This window comes from Dermochelys coriacea, chromosome 26, assembly GCF_009764565.3.
Source record: "Dermochelys coriacea isolate rDerCor1 chromosome 26, rDerCor1.pri.v4, whole genome shotgun sequence".
NCBI classification, from domain to species: Eukaryota; Metazoa; Chordata; order Testudines; family Dermochelyidae; genus Dermochelys; species Dermochelys coriacea.
Genome location: NC_050093.1, coordinates 1183554 through 1206394, shown reverse-complemented (window position 1 = coordinate 1206394; position 22841 = coordinate 1183554). Strand labels below are relative to the sequence as shown.

The window sequence follows — 22841 nt, the reverse complement described above, 5'->3', positions numbered from 1 at the left end:
GACGGCATAATCGGATGGGCCCCTTTCCTGTTGCTGTCAACCTTGTGTTAGCCATGACCCTGAGATGGGATGGGACTGCCGGGGCATGGGGAAGGTTGGGCCTTCTCCCGTACTGTCAAGGGGAGCAGGAAGGCAGCACCCAGCCTGATCTGTGGACCACTGCATATGGGTGCATGGAGGGAGCATCCACCGAAACCACAAGGACTGGCTGGTGCCCCTGAATGGCAACTGCACACTTTGCAACATGGGTAAGGACAATCCAGACATTACAGCCAATTTCAAAAGCCATGGATTTGCTGTATTTATTTCGATGGTGTAAAGAGCCATGCACACTCATCGCACCAGGGAGTGGCAGGAAAGCACAGTGCTCTGTACCTCTGTCTTACATATGGCATCTTGGTCATGGCACATTTCAGTCTCCTTCCCACCTGGCAGTTATTAGAGCTCTGCCCCAAGCTGGGGTTGCTGAGAGCAGACGCGTTGCTTCCAGCTCTAACTTCCCTCACACTCAGGTGATATTTGTGAATCCCCCAAAAAGGAGGAAGTGCAAACAGGATGAGAAGCCGCAGGGGGAAGAAAGTTATAATGCAAGTTGCTAAATACTTGGGTCTGTATCTGGCCTCCGGTTACTCTGGCTTGTAGGGGAGCAGGTTAGTTGCATGGGTGCAAGATGCTCACAACCCCAGGGGCCTGCTGCTAGCCCACCAGACTGGTGGGGTGGGGGAGATAGGGCACTCAGATAGGACCCTAGCCCAGCATAGCTCCCAGGGAGCTGCCTAGGAACTGAGCCCTGCCAGGAAATTAAAGCTGTCCTTAGTCTCCTGGGTGCAGACCCCTACTCTGCCTGCTTGCCCTCCCCAGGGTGCGTATCCCCTCTCAGGGTCAGTGCAAGGTGAACCCAGACCATTTGAACCCAACCTCCTGCAGGACCCTGGACAAGCCACATAGGGCCAGATTTTCTGAAGAACTCAGCATTTGGTGTGTACCCTAAGGCCCCCTTTCCAAGGGCAAACTGACTCAGTAAGCTGTGCTGAGATGAGATAAGAACCCCGACCATACCATGGGCTCATCATGAAACCGCATTCTAAGCCAGAGATGGAAGTTACGCTTTCCCTGTGTTTGTTGCATTATCTTTCATATGAGGAACTTACTTAGCCACCTGAAGATGATGTGAGGTCTGATTTACTGAGGAGTGTGTTAGAATCACAAGCTGTCACTTTAAGAGCCGGGGGAAGCAGAGTTTCTTGGCCATGCTTGCAGGCTGGGGCTCTGTGGGAAAGTGCCCTCAGTCAGTCCACAGGAGGCATATGTAATATTCTCATTTTGCAGAGGCAGATAGTTTAAAAAGTTTGGCCAGAGGCATAAGGACCTGAATATTCGAACTTGGATAGCCAGCTTTAGGGGCCAAATTGACTCGCCCAAGGTCCGTCATGCACAGTGCCACTCCATGGCAGAACCAGCAGAGAACCCCAGGAGTCCTGGCTCCCAGTTTTTTGGTGGCTTTCCATGGAAGGTTTATAGAAACGAGCCCAGTAATGCTGACAAACTCTAGGCGATTCTAAGTGGGCGACATGTTGAGCAGGACTGCACTTAGGCAGAGTTTGCTTGGGCTCTTTATGGTTTACTGGGTCTGGTCTTATTTGTCTAATCAGACAGCAGGCTTAGCCTTGTCTGCATTAACCACCTAGTGGGCAGGGAGTTTTGTTCCCATGTATCACTGAAACAATTAGCCTGGAAATTAACATAGCCTTATTCTAATGACCCTCCCATAAATACCTGTTTGTTATACTCCATTGGCTGGGTGCATGCAGTAGGTACAGATGCATATTACGCTCCAATGACAAGCATATTAGCAGCATGTAATTTACTAATGCAAAATTAAAACAGTCATTAGGATCTTGTGCTCTATTTGGCATTGGCAAAATCATAACATTAGCATACATTTAATCATTAGGAAGTTAGCTGGAACCTCAAAGAAATCCTTAATTTCCTAATACACGTTTCATATCACTTATTTTATTCCCTGCTATGAGGTGCTTATTTTTGCGACAGCAGCTTCAGTTTTAGTTTCCATTAACTTATGTGCCAATAATATCCTTGGCACAGCCAAGGTCAATCAGCAGCACCTTATCCAAGCACAGAGACTAAGATACAGCCTGTGCTTAGTACAGCATACATTGTTCCCTTTGGGGAAGAGAACAAACTACTTTAGCACTCTTTCTGCCTGGCTGGTGTCAAGGGCTGCTTGAAGGGAACTGTGGGCCTTGCTGGAACAATAGCCAACAGGAATCAGCACTGACAGGATCTGTACCTAGCATCATAGTCACTTCTGGTTTTTCATTTCAGTGCAGTGTCTGAGCTGGATTAAGAGCTCCTGCAACCAGAGGAAAGGCAGCTTGGATCAGTAGATGGGGGCACCAGGCTAGGAGTCAGGAAACCTAGGTTCATTGACTTCAAGTCCAGTAGGAACTCTTATGATCATCTAGTCGGACTTCCTGTATAAAACCCAGACCAGAAAACCTCACCTGGTAATTTCTGCTTCAAGCCCATAACTTCTATTTAAGTTATTGCAGTGGCTCTGCCCCCCACCTGCTCTGTGACCTCAGACAAGTCACTTCCTCTTTGTGCCTCTGTTTCCTCTCCCACCTTTTGTCTGGTTTCTGTATTTACAGAGTGTGAGCTCTTCGGGGCTGGGACTGTCTCACTATGCGTGTGTGCAGTGCCCAGCCCAGCGGGCCCCCGATCTCAGTCAGGGCATCTAGGTGCTACTGCAATACATAAATAATAAATAATAATAAGAAGAAGAAACAAAACACCCCCCACTCTCCCCCAGTGGGGTGTAGATCTCCTTAACAATGCAACAGTTACCACTGGGACCCATCACATTCTAGACAGCAAGAGGAAGCCTGAAGGTAAATGGTCCTTAGTTCTACTTTTTTTTTTAATTATTATTTAAATAAAGACAACAGAACCTGCTCTCCCTTTTCCTATGGGAGATGAACGTGGTGTGATGCTAGTTTAGTGTCCTCATGAGTCCATGCAACTCCAATAGTCCAGAACATGCTCAGAGTCCCTGTGGGGTAATTATTTGGGAGTTAAAATGGAAATACCAAGGGCTAGACCCTCAGCTTGTGTAAATCCGCTAAGCCCATGCAGCAGTGCCAATTTACACTCACCAAGGATCTAGTCCCAAACTTCATGACCCCTCCAGGTGCTGTCTACATAGTCAGAGGAAGAGAGAGTCTCTTCGGAGTTAGAGCCAAGACCAGTAATAGGACAGACTTGAATATCTAAGGTGCCCAGTTGCTGAGCCACAAGCAACCTATGTGCAATGGAGAAGTGTGCACAGTTTCCTTCGCTGGGAGCTCACCTTCAGCATGACAGGCTGAGATAAGCTGGTTCACTGGGGTTGTGGCTACAGGCAGGCGAAGTCGTGCTTTGGCCACAGCAAGCACAAGCCGTAGGTTTGCTGTGCAGCAGAGGGAAGGCAGGGTTCCCAGATCCTGTATGGGGGTGCTGGAGCTCATCTGCACTGGAGCGTGGGGGAAGAAATTGAAGGCAGGGCTGCTGGCCATTCCGCTGGCATGTGTGTATGTATAGGTAGTGACCACAGCCCTCAGCCAGCAGTAGCAGCTGTGTTGACTACTGTGTGGGAGGAGGAGAGGAAATATTTGAAACCCCCCTTGGCTATTATCAGAAAGAGCACCCAGGAGACACAGGAAAGGCAGCGCTACAGAACCCGGTTTTGCAGAGCAGACTGCGGAAGCCACATGGGTCAGATTTTCAGGATAACAGCAGCACACTGGGGACTGTAACTGACACAAGTGAACAGGAACAGAGGCCGCAGGGCCTGTGGCATTGGCAACAGGGGTGGTTTCCCTACAAGGCGGGGGTAGGGTCTAAGCTAAGAGAGGAGCGAGAGGCTTTGCACTCCTTTCCCAGGCAGTTCCTTGAGAACACTCCTACACCCTGAAACTCAGCAGCTGCTGCCCAGCCCAGACCTGCACGACTGCCATTCAAAGGAGGGGAGGGGACTCTTGTATCCAAGGCTGGAGCACAGGGCCACGGCTAGGGAGAAGCAGAACATAGTTGCCTACAATGGAACATGCCTCAGGATCTTACATCAGAGCATGAACGGGTGGACCCTCAGCTGAGGTGACTAATGGGGCAGGCAGGCAGAGCTGACTCACAGCAGGAAACTGCCTGCCTATTTGATCACCAATATCGTTTCCAAAGGAAGTTCAGGGTCCCTCATGATGTCTCCCCTGCAACCACTGACTCAGCCTGACCTGCTTATCTTGCCAGCCCTGTGCAAAATCACAATGCAACATGGTCTCCCTGCACCACCACTCAGAAGTTCAAGCCAAGGATGCGATCCTTTTCATTCAAGGACAGATCCTTAAACCGCTTTCAGATGGCCTAGGGTGCAGTAAGCAAAGGCCCTGCTTAAAACCGTCTAGTGATTCAAACTTTACGCATTCCCATTCTAGGTTTCCCTCTCTCCTGGCTTCACATCAGCTACCCGTATCATAGTGCTAACACTCAGCCGGCAGAGACTGTCCCCAGGCATCTTGATACACACGATCCTGGCCTTCTACTCATCCACACAGCACAGAGTGTATGCATCTCTTTATACTGAGATAGCTAGGATGGCAACATGCATATATAAAGGTGCACCTCTATCTATTGGAAACCGCAGTGCCTGCAGACTGCACTGGCTGCAGATCAGAGGATGTGACTTACAAGTCATTGCCACCATCAACTACAGGCCATCTTTTACTACAGCATAGGAAACGACAAGCACCCTAGTGCAATGGAGACAAGCGCCTGCTCTGATGGGTTCATTTTTTTGTTACAAATGGACATAGACCTTCTGGAAAAGTCCAATTGGATTTAATTGGAATTAACCCAATAGGACTTGATAGATATCCTCCCTTCCCCCCATTAAAATCTGTGGGGATTTAGAGTGATTTTTTTTTTTTAACAAGTTTCCCAAGTCAGTCTAGAGCTCTTTATTGAATTCCACAGGAGTATCCAGAAAAGAGACATCTTAACAGAGAAAGAGAACCTCTCTTTTGGGACTTCTCTGTAAGGGGATTAGATTAGGGTTTGCTCCACACACTGCCTTATCAGCAACCTTTAATCATGTTTACTCAGACCCACTGGCCATTGGACAGTGAGGATTCTACGCCCAGCACAAAGGTTCGGTACGTCTGGATTCCAGGGAAAATGCTTCACTTACTCAGCACATTACAAGTGTGCTTATTTGATGCTTCCTATGGCAGGGCCAGCGCCCAGATAGAGTCTGAAACTTCTCTTATGCAGTAGGTTCTACTTTCCCAGACTGAGGCCGAGTTCAGCTATCTAACGATGGAGATTAATAGCGAAAATGAGGAGAAACCACTGCTTTTTACTTTAAGAAGATTTCAGCTTTCTGAAGATTATGGTTTCCTTCTTCCAAATCCTCTGGTAGGGACACACTCTCTCTCTCTCTCTCTCTCTGAGAGATTCATGTCAAGGGAAACGCAATACCTTCAAACAGAGGGGTTGGTGGGCAGTTGTCTTATTCTATAGCAATTATTTATAATTCACTCATTTACTAATATTTATTTATTTATTTATAAACACAAATAAAATTTGTTTTTTGCTTAAATATTTAAACAAAATTAAAATAGAGGACAAGATTCTAATTCTTAAAAAGCAATAAAAATGCCAGGAGCAAGCTGCGAGGAGAGGGGAAATTAAAGACACAAAGAATTGATCTTGTATTTACAGATTGTTCGTGAGTCTGAGTACAGGGGACAGTGAGCTTTAGAATACAGACTTTCAGCTTTAAACCTTTTTTTTAAAAAAAAAAAAAAAAAGGTGATAGCAAAATTATAAATGGCACTCCTTGAGCAGAAGCTTGCACGGATGCCAAGAAATCAATTCAAGATTATGCAGTAAAATGTTGAGAAACAGGATACAGACTGGGAAGTTAAACACGAGCTACTTGATATTATGCTACACTTGTTTAAATCACAGTGCCAGCACTTAAAAGGCCCAATCGTACGAAATTCTAACACTAATTACTGACAGCCCCACTGGCTTCACCTGCTCAGAATCTGGTCCTTAAAGTTGTATTTACAGTCATTAGGATGGTAACTGACATTCCAGTTCCTTCCAAGCTGGAAAAAGACCACGTTCCACAGATAGTGAAATGCCAGAACAGCAGGATTGATTGCCTTCTGCACACACTCGACAGCACATTAGGAAAGACATGGACAAATTGGAGAGAAAAGCAACAGAAATGATAAAAGGTTTAGAAAACCTGACCCATGAGGAAAGGTTAAAAAACTGGCCATGTTTACTTTTGAGAAAAGGCAGCTGAGGGGAGACAAGAGAGAGTCTTAACATATTTGAAGGGCTGTCAGAGGGGATGGGGATCATCAGTTCATGTCCACCAAAGAAAAAATAAAGTAACAGGCTTAAACTGCAGCAAGGGAGATGTAGTAGATGTATTATTCCTAATATCTAGCCTACGAGGGAAGTTAGGCTCCAATGATGGGGACTGTACAACCTCCCTATTCTAGAGCTTTTTAAGAACAGGTTGGACAAATACCTGTCAGAGATGGTCTCGCTTTACTTGGCCCTGCCTCAGCGCAGGGGGCTGGACTTGATGATTTGTCTTAGAGGTCCCTTCCAACACCATGTTTCTATGAACACCCACTCCCCTTTGGAGACAGCTTTCTGAAAACCACAATATTTATTTTGCAGCCAGAACAAAAAGCGTTTAGAGAAAAGGGATTTTAAAGAAAGAGAGAGCCTCTACCCGTTTATCTTACCAAAAGGCTTAACTATCCCCAAAGCAGACCTCACTTCTTCAGACACATCAACCGGTCCTATGCATCAGTCTGGTTCTGCCCAGACAGAAACAACCACTCCCCCTCTTAGACTCCCTTTTTAAACTGCCACAGCCCTTTTGATCTTCTGGTTTCCAGGCTTTAGCCCTGCTCATCAAAACTCATTTTGTAAGATGCCTGGAGCCAGGATGTCACTCTTCAAAGTTAATAGTTCAACCATCATCTCTCAAGAACCCACAAGTGTTTACCAAGGGATGGCTTATCTTGAGCCATTCTGTTTCCTTACAGTCCTCCTCATTAATCTAAGCTGATGTAGTCAATAATAATATCCCAATAACTAGGTCAACATACATGGTTCAACAATTATTACACAGCGGCTCCATTTCCCTCACATGCTGCTCTCAGAGACATGTTACTACCCAAGAATCTGTCATTAAAAAACACAACAGCAACAAAAGCTTGACAGAGTAAGTCTGAACAAGCAATCCATATAAAAGCTAAAAGATCAGAAGCCAAATAAAACCATGAGATTTCTTAAAATATTGGGGCCCGACTCAGCTTTTGAATGCTTAGGGTTTGTCAGTACTGTGTTAGCTGAGGCGTTGAACATGTCACAGCCAAACAGCTCCCAATGCAAGGATTGCTGCCTGCTCAGGCCTGTTCTTTGTCTGCATCTCATGGCGAATGACTGTTTTAGAGCCAAGCTACAATATGCTGCTATGGTAATGTAATCATAATTATATACCTAATCACTAACAAAGTGGCACCCTTGGTGTGTGCATCTCTGCTGGGGAAGGAGTTGTATATTCTCCATGCAGGGACTGTGCTTGTTTCTGTTTGGAAAGTGCTCAGCAATACCAGAAAACAAAAACAAACAACAAAAAAACAATTCAATTCAAGCCAGCTCCTCAGCCCCATCTGCTCATTGCAGGCCACTAATCACCACAAAAGTACTTTTAGAAGCAGCTCATTTTCTCCCCCTTTTGGCACATAAAAGATAATGTAAGAAGTTCCCCACCCACCCCCAGAGATAACACATCCTGAATATCTTGTGCACCATAATGGCTGGACAGACGCACCAGAGGGGTTGGATTATGCAGGGAGCTCAGCTAAGCTGTTTTCAGAAGCTGGCTAATCTCAGCTGGGTAGTGCAGCCAAATTGCTACTCAGTTTTTCATGCGAATCTCTTTGCTATTCCCAAATAAAGCCTCACTCGCAGGAGAGCAGTGAGAAACTCCATTTGTGCTTTAAAAAGGAAAAAAAAAACAAAAACCAAGTCTCGATTCTAATTTAATGGCCATGGAAGGGACTGACATTGGGGGATCCTAAAATAGCCCCATACTCTCCCACTGGCTCCATGGGGAACACCCCTCCCTACCTGCTGGGCACCTCTACAACACACTCCCTACTTTGGGTCTGTGTGTTTTAAATTCCATCAACCGTCCTTGAACGAAGTAAGAAAAGAAGCCAATCTAAACTGATTGCAAGTCAGCTACTATCACGCTGTCTGGGTCCCCCCTGCAAGGAAGAGGGAAATGCCTTAGAATCCGGGGAAGGCAGAAGTAACAGGAGCGACGTTGGGCAACATCAGGAAATGAGCCTGTCCTCTCCTTTGCCTCGCCTGCCATCACCAGAGGCAAAGGGGTGAGAGAACAAGGGATTTGTTTCACATCAGTTATCAGTGGGTCATTAAAACGAAGTTTTTAAAAGCAGAAAAAAGCCTCCATTACACCTTCATCCTGTTCAGATCCCACACAATTAAATAGCCACTTAATTTACGTTGATCCCAGATAAAATATAAAAGCCATGTGGCCCCAAAGGGAATTCTTCTTCATGAAAATCAGTGAATACAAAAATACCGTGATAGGATCAGGATTCTCCAGTTGAAGAAAGGCAGCTGTTTCCCCTCAGAAATATCACACACACACACACACACACACCCCTTTACCTCACTGTTCTTTTTAAGCACCACAATATTTAACAAGAAGAATGAGGACGCAGGCCAGGTGAGGCACTTTGCAAGCATCCAGCACAATTCCTCAGATACACTTCAGTTGCCGTTACTCCAGTCTTGGACTCCCTCCTGAACATGCTGCTCTACCAGTCATGCCTGTCAATGCCCCCCGGCAGTCCCGCCTCCCTGAACTCTGCAAATGTCCCTCACTCCTGCCACATAGCATCCATCACTACACCAATCATGAACTTGCCCATCAAATTAAGGCTCGGTGGGGAGATACAGCCAATGACTTTTTAATTGTGCCAGCTCCTAACAGACTTGTTTGATGATTTAAGGCCTTTTGTCTGTTCTAGAGCGAACTCCCTGCTCCCTATGGGCCTTGGATGGAGATTGCCAACAACTTGCCTCACCTGATCCAGAGCCATCAGCTCCGTTCACAAGTTTACAAGGTGCCTATAGAATTCAAGCAGAGGATTAAAGATTCTTAGGGATTAACCTCAAATTAATGTTGGTGTCAGTCACCTCCGCACCTGCAGAACTGGAGCCTCATCTTCAAACCAAGCTATATACAAACATTTAGGAAGATACAGATCCTGATGTATAGGGATTAAAAAAACCAAAAAGGGAAGAAAAAAAAGTTACATTAAAAAAAAAAAAAAAACACACAGCTTCTCCTATACAGTGTGTAATACAGAGAGATTTTCTTCAGGTGTCACTAGAGGTAAAGCACAAAGATGGGCCAGAACTCATCATTTCAGCTAGAAAGTAAATAGGTTGGGAGTTAATCATAACATGAAACTATTCCAGATTCCTGCATCTAGAGCTTTAGCTTTAATCTCAAAGTAGATGCGAGACAGAAGAACACCTTTCTGCAAAGCTTCTCTAAAACAGTGGTTCTCAACCAGGGGTATGCAGAGGTCTTCCAGTGGGTATATCAACTTATCTAGATATTTGCCTAGTTTAACAACAGGGCTACATAAAAAGCACTAGCTAAGTCAGTACAAACTAAAATTTCAGACAATGACTTGTATATACTGCTCTATGTATTAGACACTGAAACGTAAGTACAATATTTATATTCCAATTGGTGCCACAAGTACTCCTTTTCTTTTTGTGAATACAAACCAACATGGCTGCTACTCTGAACCCTTGGTTTATTTTGCAACTATATGGTAAAAATGAGACAATAAGCAATTTCAGTAATAGTGTGCTGTGACACTTTTGTATTTTTAATGTCTGATTTTGTAAGCAAGTAGATTTTAAGTGAGGTGAAATTTGGGGTATGCAAAAGAAATCAGACTCCTGAAAGGGGTACAGTAGCCTGGAAAGGTTGAGAGCCACTGCTCTAAAAAGACCAGGGGGGTTACCATATAGTAGTGCCACAAATGAGAAGTTCCATCAGTGTAATAAGCCCTGTTATAAAGGCAGAAAGAAGAAAAGGCTGAGCAGAGCAGAGAAATCGTTTGTGTTGAAAATGGCAAGGATATGTCACAGATGTGACAGAGCACAGGGATGGGCATCAGGATGCCTGGGTCCTGTTTTGATCTCAGACTGACTTGTTTTTTGATGCAAGGCAAATTACTTTGCTTCAGTGCCTTGGTTTATGGGAGGAGAACATCTCCACAAGGCATTGGGAGTTGGTCAGGTGCATTGAGATCTTTGGTGGTGGTAATTTTTGCCACTATAAAATGCCTTATTCACAAGTTTTTTGTTGGCAGATGCCCCAGCTGAGCAGTCAGCATCTCAAAGGGCACCGAGAGCTGCACTTGGCCCACCTGGCACTGAGCTTCATCACGATGGGGTTCGTCTGGCAAGAAGGCGAGGAGGAGACCATCAAGGTAAAAGCTGCACCAAAACAGATTTGCTCTTTGACACCAAGAAGAATTTGCTCTTTTCAGATAAATGCCACCAGAATAGGCAGCAGAATGGCCCCTTTCAGGTAAAATGTTTGTACCTGCAGAGGGCTGGAAAATCCATGCTGAGCTGGGAACTGCTTGCGTTATTGACAGGTACAAAGCTCTGAGCTTACCTGACATCCGTCAGCACCAATAGCAAAGTGCAGCTTGAGGGTTCGTCTACACTGCAGAAAAAGGAACCTTCTTACCTTGGGTTCAAATAGCAGCAAAGACATGGCAACTCTGCTTTTCACTCAGGTTGGCAGCTTGAGTTCAAACCCCAGCTTCCCTGCAGGCTTTAACTTTAACCCAAGTTAAGAACACTTTTTTTTGCAGCATAGATGTACTCTTGGGGTCTGAGACCACAGCATGCTGGCCAGTGTGCCTCTGGCTCCCTACTGACTAGGAGCCTGCTACAGCGAACATGCCAACTGGATCATTTTCAGGAGAAAATGAATAAGCACAAGTTTATGTCTTCCAGCTTCTGCCACGAAACCTTGCTGTTCCCTACTGGGAGATCTCACAGATGCTTGGGCTACCTCCTATCCTGGTCCACGCGGATTTTGTGCTAGTGAACTGGAAGAAAAAGAATCTTAGTGGGTAAATGTAAGAACAATGAAATCTACAGCTGGACAGACCAACATTGAATTGTTAAAGTGGTTGTGTTAGGTATCAAATCAGCACAAATGCAACCATTGGTCAATCTAGCAGGAAGGTTTGAAACCATTTTTGTCCATTTAGATTTTAGCTCTGACATTTTGATAATCCTTTAAAATATTCCCTGTCCTACTCCATTCTGAGCCTGGCTGGCATGCAAGATAAATATTCTCTACAAAGATCTTTTCAGGTTTGGTGGGAGAGTCCAGTTCTTTATCAACTGAGCGGGGGAGGTGGAGTGCACGCACACAGAAAAACAGGCGCTAGAGCCACATTACTGTTAACATCAGTGTTAGGACAAAATCTCATTCGGAAGCACACACATATCTTTGGTAATAGATTCCATTTCTATATAGTGATTTGTTATTCCTGTTTCCTTTTCTCGCACATTTGCTGTCAATACCCGAAACTCCTGTAGCCCTTTGGAAATAGAGTAAGTATCTAATATGCTTGCTTATTTTTTAACTATATTAGCTTTGTTTCAATTCAATTATTTGCTCCATCACCTCAGGGCTCTTTTTAAGTTTACATCTGTCTCCTGCTACATGAGCACAACATAACAGTTCACTCTTGGGCAGAGGAATTCCAATGCCCCATAGCAGCAGCTGGGTGGCCTCTATGTGACCCCCAGACTACAGCTGTGATCTTTCACACACAGGTATGGATTGTGGAGATGATGGACTCAGCTCATTGGGTGCATGAGGGGTGCGGAGCTCCTTTGAAAGAAAAAAAAAATCAGACCCTACATGCCCCATTTTGATCTGAGGGGCTGGGAGTAGGACATACAAGCAACTTGCAATTTGCATAGGAGGCAGGTGCTGCCTTCTGCAATGCAGATGTCTTTCACTCTGAATGCCCAAAGACTTGAAAAATTCAGGTGGGTTCTCAGTGTGTGGCATCCTCTCCCCAATCCTGATGTGGTGGCTGGGGAAAGGGATTAAGAGGAGGAAGGCATTTTATATCCCCACACTGCTACCTACCCAGCAGCAAGGTTTGTAGCGTACTAGAGCCTGACCAAAGCGAGTGCAAACAACACTTGTGTTGCAGGGTCTGGCTAGAACCTGGCTGACTGCTCTTCAGAGCAGTGAAGTGGAGGGAGTGTGAAGGGCCAGTTACCCAAATTCTAGGAATGAGACTGTTTTAATCTCCACGTTATGTGATTTCAAAAGTTATCTTTAAAGGAATCTGGACACCATCTTTTCCCTGCCCGGAGGGGAGAGTTTGAGAGGATTCATTCTAGTTACTCTCCTTGTTGAGAAGGCAGCAGCGCCTGGGGTTAAGGTACAGTACAACTCAGATGGCACCATCCTGGGCGGACAAACATTTCTCTTAATGCTTTACAACTCCCGGTGCAATTCACTCAGCTCTGCAGGCAAAGGCAAAGCGGGTAGGTCGTCACTTCAGAGGTATCACGGAATGGACTATTGTCAAAAAAGAGTCTGGCCTGCAGTCACCACACTCCAATCCGGGTCAGACTGATTAGGAATTAAAACAGAAGATAAAGATGAAGGGCCCAGATCACGTGGCCTAGATCTGTAGTACCCCAGCCAGACAAATGGCTGCTCACCTAGAAGCAGGAGGGGCGGCTGTTCTCAGAAGACATAGGCCACTTTGTTAGCAGTCTTGGTAAACAACTGAATGGGATATATCAAATGAACTTGCCTAACAGGTATTCCCCCAGGGGAAGGTTCTCTCTGTGTTTGTGTAGAACGTACATATACGGATGCTTGCACTGCTACCGCCCACGTTCCCCCCCCCCCATGCTGTCGATAAACAGAGAATGTCGCAAACACAGGCATGGAGACCAATGCCTGCCCCTGGTCAGGAAGTCACATCTGGACTTATTGGACTGGAGGTATTGTGCAATCCTGTGTTGGGGGCAAGGATGGGCACAGAACCACCATCTCTCCTGTGCTTTGGGAGATCCTGTCCCAGCATCTGCCAGTGTTTCAGGGGTCGGAATTTAGAACAATCTGCACCTTCTAGCATGATGGCAGTTTGCTTAGGATTCTCTTACCATGGCAAGGTGAGAAAGCCCTGCCAGGTGAGCTCAGGATGAGCCAATAAGATAAGGAGAGCCTGTCCCAACGAAAGAGAGGGGGCAGCATGCCCAGAGGCACACCAAGGGCACATAAACTCAAGTTTCTCCAATACATCACAGCTTTTCCACTGTTCTCTTACAGGCAGTTATTCAGGCAGGTAATGCCATCCTGCAGCCTGACAAAGAAGCCCTGCATAAGGCCTTGCAAGAGCTGGCAAAGGCCATTAAAGAGATGACCGATGCTTTGAAACGGATGCACGGTAATACTACTACTTCACACTTGGATGTCTTTAGATCACAGCACAAATATTAATTCATTGGGATACAGGAGTGGAAATACATTTGCACGCAGAGTATAAAGACTCTGGGCAGGGACAGGGCTGCAGGTGTCATGGCTCGGAGAAAATCAAATGCAAGACAGATATTCCCAGGACAGTGCAGGGATGTGTGTATGTATGTATTCCTCAGCAAGAGTCCCAAATGAAATCAAGTGACATTGATTGTCAAGTGAGACAATCAGAGTAGCAACACTGAAAAGCCTCTCACCGCTCTTCAACTCCCCTCTGATTCCAGAACAGCTGTGACCAGCCTTGCTTAGCTGGAGTGAATGGTTAGTCTGGTGTCTGTCCCCTGGTATGGAAATAGGGAATTCCAGAAGAGTGAATGCTTAATGATAACATGGCACTTTCTACCCAGGGATCTCAAATCACGTCCCTACATATTTTTTACTAAGCTCTGTGAAGCAGAAGACTATTTTACAGAAGAAAGGAACACACACAGCTACTGTTAGTTGTCTGAGATACAGCAGCCAGTTAGGGCCCAAACCAGGATTAGAACCCAGCTCTCACATCTCCATGATGGACAACGTGGTGCTCTTCATGGGAGTTCCACTGGTCTCAATGTGAGAGGAGTTCAGACTGCACCTCTGTTCTTCCACATCCTTATAAATGACCAGTTCTTTTTAATACAACAGCTCCTGGCTTTACCAGACGTTCATGCCCCCTCCTCTCCATTACTGAGATACAAGTACAGTGGGTGGTAATGTTAGCTACGCTGACCTCTGAACCTTCTGTGATTCTCCACTGTCACTGGCGGGCTGTAATCAGACTTTGCCAGCAGCGGTGTGATCCTGCATCAACAAGGAACACAGACAGGCATAGACACTGTGATGCATTTTTTTCAAGTGAAGTTACCATGACGTGCTTAGGTGGGGAGTGCACGTTTTCTGCGCAAAGCACATTTGCGATGTGCTCAGGCAGCCACGGTGACAGACAGAACTAAATGGGTCCATATGGGGGAAACCTGCCCTTGAGAGCATTTCCAGCTCTCAGCCAGTGGGGGCCAAGGCAGAGGGATGGTACTGAGGTCTCAGCAGGATGGCAGAGCCAGCATCACAGCACTCAGGGAAGAAGCCATACAACAATATGAGGAACAGCCCAAGTTGCTAAGGTCTTGGCCAGAGACAGCTTAATTCTGCTACATCAGCCAGTCAAGGGGTGCAACAGCTCCCAGTACCTGGAGTTCCATTAAGTGCCATGAATGAAGCTCACGGGAGCATTAAAGGGGCCAGGTCACATTTGGGAGGGGGATGGAGGCAGTGCACAGCATTCCAGCCTCCTCCGCAAGTTGTTTTTCTTAAGATTTAGGGAATTTCTCGCTCAGACTGAGAAGGAAGAGATGAAGGAAGGCTGATGCAGATGTAAGTAACTGCCATTGGCTTGGAGTAACTTCACACTTTGATTTCTTTCCTAGACTATGTGGATGCAGCAATATTTTATGCCGTGATTCGGATCTTTCTGTCTGGGTAAGTATGTGGTGTGCATTTCCCTCTGGAATGATCAGGTCAGCAATTCCCAAGGGTAGAGAGGAGGCTGTTGGAGGAAGGCAGCCCTAATGTAGATACATCAGGTGCCATAGTCTCTTGTGCAGCAGGGATAACGCAGGTTATAATGAGCGATGCCCTTGTGCCTAGACACGAGGCAGTAAAATTATTTGTACTGCCTCAGAGCCTTCTTTTGGAAAGGGAATGTTTTGTTTGCTTTATCCATGCTGGGCCAGCCGAACGCATGGGATGAAGAGGTCCCCGAGACTCAGGTGTGTTTCACCCTGCCCCAATCCTAAACCTCTCGTATATGGAGACAGTGGTCACAGGAGCCTGTATCAGCAAGAGATCACAGCACAATGGCTGGTCAGATTTCCGCTTCTGCCTTTCCCAGGATCTGTCCCTGCCTTTCAAAAGGCCAGCCCACCCCCAGGTGTTTTCTGCACTATGAACATTGTTAGCGTCAATCATACGGAAATAGATCATGAAAAGTTCTTGACCCAGCTAGCAACCCTAGGAAATGGGTGGTTTTTTGTTGGACACGTTAAATTATTTGTACTGTGTCAGAGCCCTAGTCACAGAACAGGGCCCCCATTGTCCAACTGAACAAAACCACAGTCCCTGCCCCAAAGAGATTACAATCTACATACTTTCAGTTCTCTCTTCCTGACCTTGTGCTATGTAGTCTCTATATAGACTATATATGTCTCTATAGACATTGCTGGAAAGTCAGTAGGTCTCTTCTGCTGTTCTCCATGGAATCACATTAACAAATTACCTTGCCACTGTTTTAACAGGATGCCACTCGTTAATGAACACACAAACATACAACCCCATCACCACTCAGGTGTGTAAAGCAACAACAAAAATCTCAGGAATAACTGAAGTCTCATTCAAAATGCCTTTGTCATGCCAGATCCTCACTTGGAGAGCTCAGAACCCTCAAAGTTACTCTAATATCAGTGTTATTTGGGGGTTTCTAATTTTAAAACAGGTGTCAGTGTTCCCAAGTGTAAAGGCCTGCTGCATCTTAAATTTTCTTCAGTTTTCCCATCTAAGCTGACCTTGTCTTGAAGGTTGTCAGCCTGCTTTAAATTCTGTTCTGAACTTCACAGGACTGGACGTTACTATAAAATGCATTTCTGGGAGAGCTAAAATAACAAAGTTTGATGATAAAACTATTTTCCCTCTTAGATTTGTATAACGGCTGCTCCTGGAAGTTAATGTAAGGGGGAGGGTCAGCCCCAGAAACCTAACTGAAACCCCCAAATTTCAACATTTCAGTAGTATAAACAGCTAAATATATCCACTCTTCAGAAGCCAGGAGACATTTTCAGGGCAGGGCACAGTTATTTCCAGAATCCTGATTCCTGCCCCCACCCTTTTCCATCCATTCAGAGCTTTTAGCATTTGTAAACATGCGATGCATAAAGCAAACACTGCAGGGTTTAGAGGAGTGGTGGAAAAAAGCACATCAGATCAGGAAAAAACACAACCGACCAGTTTATTGGTTTGCTGAAGACTAGTGTTTTTTGTGAGGGTAGGGGAATTACATTACATAAAGGTAAAACTCTGCACTCCATTCCAGGAAATGAAAGTTGTCCCTACTCTGTATCCAGAGGAATCATTATGCTAAGGAAAGGTGACAAAAAAGAAAGAAAGAAAACGAAAAAAACTTTTAGGACTTAGTAACATCTGCCTCAAATGCTCTCCTAACCCAGCAGGTCTGAGAATAATACAGCAATGTTATTTTGCTATTATTTTCCTTTTAGCAAAACCAAATACAAAAGTTTCCCAGCAATGGTGATGGGGCTTGGGATGGTACCACTACAGTTTTGTTTTCAGGCAACAGAGCCTGTATGCTTTCCACTACCATGGTTCACACCATCACATAGTCAGTGTTTATAGGAAATACTGGTGCTTTATAGGAAAAAAAGACAAGTCCCTGCTACAAAGAACATAGGCGGAGATTCCAAAGACAAAGTGCAGCTAGGTTTCCAGCTCCCCATTGAAAGTCGGGGGGGGGGGGGGGTCAGTCAGGAGCCTAACTGCCCTTTGTATCTTTTAATAATTCCCCCTTGCCACCTAGTCTAACAGGCATGATGACATTTCAATATTCAATACTGAAGTAGAGAGTCATTTAGAAAATTTTAGCTCATAGCAAAGCTGTAAGCTCTGCACTGTAAATTAAAAGGAGAACTTGAGAGAGAGAGGAGAGAGAGAGAGAGAGAGAGGTTGGTTTCAAAACCACGGAATGGATCGATCACGATTATGCAGCAGTCCAGTGGGCTGCTACAATGAACAAGGACGCTCTTGGTATCAGACAATTAAGGTTACATTTTAAGACCACTACACAGTCATTTCAGAGTAACCGCCCTGGAGGTTAATGATAATTGAGTGCCCAATCCCTGCATATTACCTTGAGAGCTTGCTCCTTGCAATTATATGTTCCGTTGCTGAGGTACACACACACACACACACACACACACACACACACCCCCTTTAAAAAGCCATTCCCCTTTTAATTCTTAAAGAACTATACAGAATGGAATTAAAATCCCAGGAGCCAAGAGTTTATCTTGCTAAAATGCTTACCACCATACCGATCACTGCCAAAATATTATTTTATATAAATCCTGTTTCATTAGAGACCCTCCCCCCACCACACTGTAGCCTTGCGCAAGTTTGATGCTTCTCCCGAGTATTCCAGGCAGCCGAGAAAATCTGAGCTGTTGTCATTCTGCTTCATGCGATCGTTAACAAACGGCTTAAAATAGGCATTGTTGATCTCATGAGCATCTCCAACATCTGGCTACTGAAGGTTCTAAATGATGGTTTACAAACAAAGCGCACAGCATGAGCGTCATTAGACACACACACACACACACACACACACACACACACACAACGCTCTTCTACCCAGAGCGCATTTTCTGCGGCATTTAACCCAGCAGATGATGACAGGTCTGGATGGTGTACAAGGATTATGCAGCAGTCTTTGATGGCTTATCCTCAGTACCATCACCTATTTCTCCTGCTGAATTTTCTTGAGATGGGATATATTTTTAATCCAAGAAAAAAAAAATCAGTATTGGTGCTGTTGGTTTGTTGTATTCATTTTTCATGTAGCACAACAGTTGTGCGTATCACTTTACAGGAAAATGGCAGGTCCCTAATCCGAGACACTGCAGTCTGCGTTACACGGGATGACAATACACACAGGATGGGGAAGGGAAGTATCGAAGGATGAGGCATGAGAAGAACTTGTTACAGACACATCTTATGTTCAGTTTCTTCCAGTGTAATATATTAACATTTGAGGACTTGACTTGAAAAGAGGGTTAGCACCAAGATTATGATGATGGAGGCATCCCTAGGAGGATTTGCTGACCCTACACAGGCCAGATGGAGTATTTTGAAGTCTTGCCCTGTTTATTGAAAGCAGTGTTCTTAGCTCACTGAAGCACCATTTCTTACTGCCTTGCATTCTCGTTAAGGTGGAAAGATAACCCAGCAATGCCAGGAGGGCTGATATATGAAGGAGTTTCTGATGAGCCCATGTCATATTCTGGAGGGAGCGCAGCACAGAGCACAGTACTTCATGCCTTCGATGAATTATTAGCAATTCATCATAGCAAGGAAAGCAGTAAGTCAAACAACACTTCGCTTATTTGTTTAAGCAAATGGCGGTGGTTCTGTATCAGGTATATTTACAAACGGATAAAGCCATGCGTAAATCAGACCGTCTCAAAATCCACCTGCTTCTGTGTCAGCTGGGAAGAAGTTCCCTTCAATACATTGTGGGAGGATGTCTATTAAACCCAGGTTCTGACAGCCCCATTACCAAATCCCAAAGGCATGCCCTACTTAATAGACTAATTCAAACCAAACAGGTCTGTCTAGGTTATATATGGAAACAGCACTGGCAGGAAGCGCAAGAGTTCAGATTCTGCCAGTAACTCATACCCTCCCCCACCCACGTTCACATTTTATAATTAGCCTAACTAGGAACTGAAACGAGGACAGATAGGCTAGGAGTGCTCAATGGCTTTGGGGTTAAATATGTAACCTTAGTGGTGTGCTGCAGTATTGGGGTTAGGTGGGTGGTTCTTTTCACATTCCATTTAGTCCTATTCTCTTGAAAGGAGATGAAGAGGGAGGGAAAGTAAAGTTTCTTGTACATGTTAATAAAAAGAAAAAAGAAGGACTTGTGGCACCTTAGAGACTAACTAACAAATTTATTTGAGCATAAGCTTTTGTGAGCTACAGCTCCGATGAAGCATCCGATGATGTGAGCTGTAGCTCACGAAAGCTTATGCTCAAATAAATTTGTTAGTTAGTCTCTAAGGTGCCACAAGTCCTCCCTTTCTTTTTGCGAATACAGACTAACACAGCTGCTACTCTGAAACTTGTTGTTAATAAAGGGCTTGATGTCCCTGCCTCATGGAGATAAACAGGATGCATGAGGAATGAGAAGTAGCAAAGATGGAAAAGGATTTTACACATGCTGGAGGTTTGTGCTGCACTCGTTTCAGTAAGACATGAACACCGTCCCAGCAGCAGCAACTCTTCAGCCTCTGAAGGCAGACTGGGAAATGCACACTGGGTAGAATTCACCCCTTCCAGAGTTCCACCACCAATCCAGTGCCCCACTTAAGTTGGCTTTAAGCCTTCCTTTGAGGAGAGCATTGGTGCATTGGCCTTGGGCTGAATTTCACCCACAGGACCTGAAACTCTTGGATTCGTTTTCTAGCTCTGTAAGCAAATGACAGTGTGCCCCAGCCTCAGTTTCCCCATGTGTAGAATAGAGATGCTGAGGCTTTCCAACCTTGCAAAGCACTATGAAGCATGCTACCAGAGTGAAGTATTAATTATTAAAGAGCAAAGTTTTACTAGAGACTATTCTAAAATCTGAGCAGATTTGAGCTGAACATATTCAAAGTGATTTTTCATTTGCTTATATCTGAACTATAAATAAGGCCTCATGCAAATATGCTCATGCTGAAAACCGCAATTTTTCAGCTTTTTTAAAGGCACTTAAATGTTTTTAAATTCGCTTTATTATTTTCCCCCATTTACACAGATATACCTTGAAAGAACAAAGAATGTAAAGTTATAGTGTTTTAATCTTAAGCAAGGCTAAATGAACTACAGTATCTCTCCAGATTTATTGCATGAACTTGGTTTATTAGGGATCTATTTCTTGGTATAAGAGCAAATATTACTCATTGGGGTTATTTAGTCACATGCATTTGCGAAGAGAGACCATATTACATTAAGTGTCTCTAGTGTGCTCTGTAATTTGAGTAGAGTTGCAACAGGATCAATATGATGGATACTGTAAGGTGCCACTGATTAAGAGCCTCCAGGCCCAGAAAAAAAAAAAAGTTGTCGTTTCCAATTGCCCTCTTACTATATAGAGCAAGTCACCATCACTACTACTGTCAAGGGGCAGACAGAGACTTCGGCACTACCTTCCCCAGTAGCCACAGATCTTGATAGGAAGCAATGGATGGGAGTTCTGGGTGCAGCTGAGAATATGGGCTTGTTTCCTATGCTTGGGATCTGCAGGCAAATCTGACTTAGGTCACAAATGCAAAAGTGCTGGGTGGATTTCAAGCTAGTCCCTTATTGATCCATGTCAATTCTACACAGCTGGCATTCTCTGCTCGGAGACATCAGCAAGTGCTTGGCAGGTCAGGGTTGAGACCTGCTGGCAGGGTATTTTGGGGAACATCAGGAGAGCACCTGTCGGAAGCACTCTAGAACGAATCATAGCAGGTTAGATGTTATGCAAGTACCAATATTAAACTATTCCCTGGGAACTGTCAAGGTTAGCTTTAATAATTAAATAGCTCCCCCCCTCTCATCTTTGGCTAAGTGATTCACCTCTTCCTTTCTTGGTCTTTTGCAGCTGCATTTCTACACAGGATGAGGGACTACATGCCACCCCACCACAGGGCCTTCATAGAAGAAATCCATTCTGCCCCTTCACTGAAACAACATATACTGTCCGCTGGAAATGAAAAGCTACGCATAGCTTACAACCAGTGTGTGTCTGCCCTGGCAGACTTGAGAACCTATCACATTGCTATCGTCACCAAGTACATCACCACAGCAGCTGCTAATGCAAAAGCCAAGAAAGGAAAACCAAGCCACTGGGTGGGCAGCCTTCAGATTAACCCACCTTCATCGTTACAAGAGAGGGGCACTGGTGGCTCAGGCATCCTGAGCTTCTTGAAGAGTGTCAGGGACACAACGAAAGCAGGGATAATCCAGGGTTAAACGCTGTCGTGCCACATGCGTTTCACTAGGGATGAGAGGCGTGCGCAAGCTTAAGACCAAAAGAGCTTTTTGTTTAATATTTGCGTGTAGCGCATGTGCCAAGATCTGGCTGGGATTGCCCTAGTTGAAAGGTCCATCTTAGGTAGAGCATCCTATGAACACAAAAGACATTCAATGTTGGGAATATGTGAACTCTGGGGCGATTCACTGGAAGAAAACCATTGCCCATCTGACACATAGGGTATGCCTACAGCGGGATAAAAGGCCTGCAGCATGGCACAGCTGGGGCTTGTGAGGCTAAACATTGCTGTGTAGACATTCAGGCTTGGGACCGAGCCCGAATGTCTACACAGCAATTTTAAGCCCCGCGAGCCTGAGCCAGCTGACCTGGGCCAGCCACAGGTTTTTGTTTTTTTTTTTTTATCCCTGTGTGGACTTTCCTGTCTGAATGAAGGTGAAGTGAAGGGTAACTGCAGAACTTTCCCGCCTCTCAGCAGCCTGGAAATTCCCAAGATAAGAAGTCCCTTGCCTGATGACCACGTTGTAACATGAGTCACAGGTGGCCGGAGGCAGCTGCTGGTGGGGGCTAAGAGAGGGAGACTCAAAAATTCCGGCCATTTATTTAGGAGCTTGAATACAGATTAAGGGATCCAAGTATTAGATACCCAGTTTTGAGAAATGTGGTCAGTATTCCAAACAAACATTAATCCTGACTGTTTTCTTAATACTAGCAAGTACTTGAGCAGATTGGAACCTTTTCTACCCACTCTCAGGCTGCCAGCAACATTACTTTCCACCCCATGGCTCAGCAGGAGCTTCAACAATACTGATTGTAATAATAATAAAGACAGATCCATGTCCTTGGGGGAAGTCATTCCAGATTGCGAGGTTCAGAAGAATAAGGGGAGCATCTCTAAATTCCTCAAGGATTTTTTTTTTTTGGGTAGAATTGATAAATGTTACATGACTGACCGTTATAGCCTAAGATATGGAGCAAATGTGGCACCCATTAAAAGGGTCAGAAAGAAGAATGTCTTGGTAGTTCACTACTCTCTGGGTACGATCAGTCCACATGAGCCTGTTCTGGCACAGTGGGGGTCAGCACACATCCTGTTGGTGCTTTTGGTGCAATCTCTGTGGAAGCCGATGGCACTGGCACCCTGCCTCTTCCCTGCTCCCGCAGTTGTAGTTAAAGCAGTAAGTCCAAAAAGGTACCCCTATCGCTTATGAAGTCACTGAGAAACCCAAGTCTGCCACAAGAGGAGAGGGTACTCAGTTCTCCTCGATAAAGGAGCTTGGCAATTCTCTCTGGGGGTCTTGCGAAGTCTGACTTCAGTGGAAG

The 22841-nt window shown here is 45.1% G+C and overlaps 1 protein-coding gene and 1 long non-coding RNA gene across 3 annotated transcripts in view; one reads left to right on the top strand and one right to left on the bottom strand.

Annotated features, from left to right (window-relative positions):
• LOC122457559 overlaps positions 1-22841 on the bottom strand; it is a 63159-nt gene that overhangs the window by 29733 nt on the left and 10585 nt on the right. The window lies entirely within an intron of this gene.
• IDO2 (indoleamine 2,3-dioxygenase 2) lies at positions 4-21649 on the top strand. 2 transcript variants are annotated; one of them, XM_043503107.1, is made up of 10 exons: positions 4-248; positions 9153-9248; positions 10518-10637; positions 11176-11294; positions 11770-11784; positions 12533-12632; positions 13535-13652; positions 15145-15196; positions 18712-18860; positions 21129-21649. In XM_043503107.1, the coding sequence occupies exons 1-10, from the start codon at positions 222-224 to the stop codon at positions 21497-21499; spliced, it is 1167 nt and encodes a 388-aa protein (XP_043359042.1). In that variant the 5' UTR covers positions 4-221; the 3' UTR covers positions 21500-21649. The 2 variants fall into 2 exon arrangements, with proteins under 2 accessions (XP_043359042.1, XP_038240452.1); XM_038384524.2 differs by lacking the exon at positions 4-248 and adding an exon at positions 920-5469.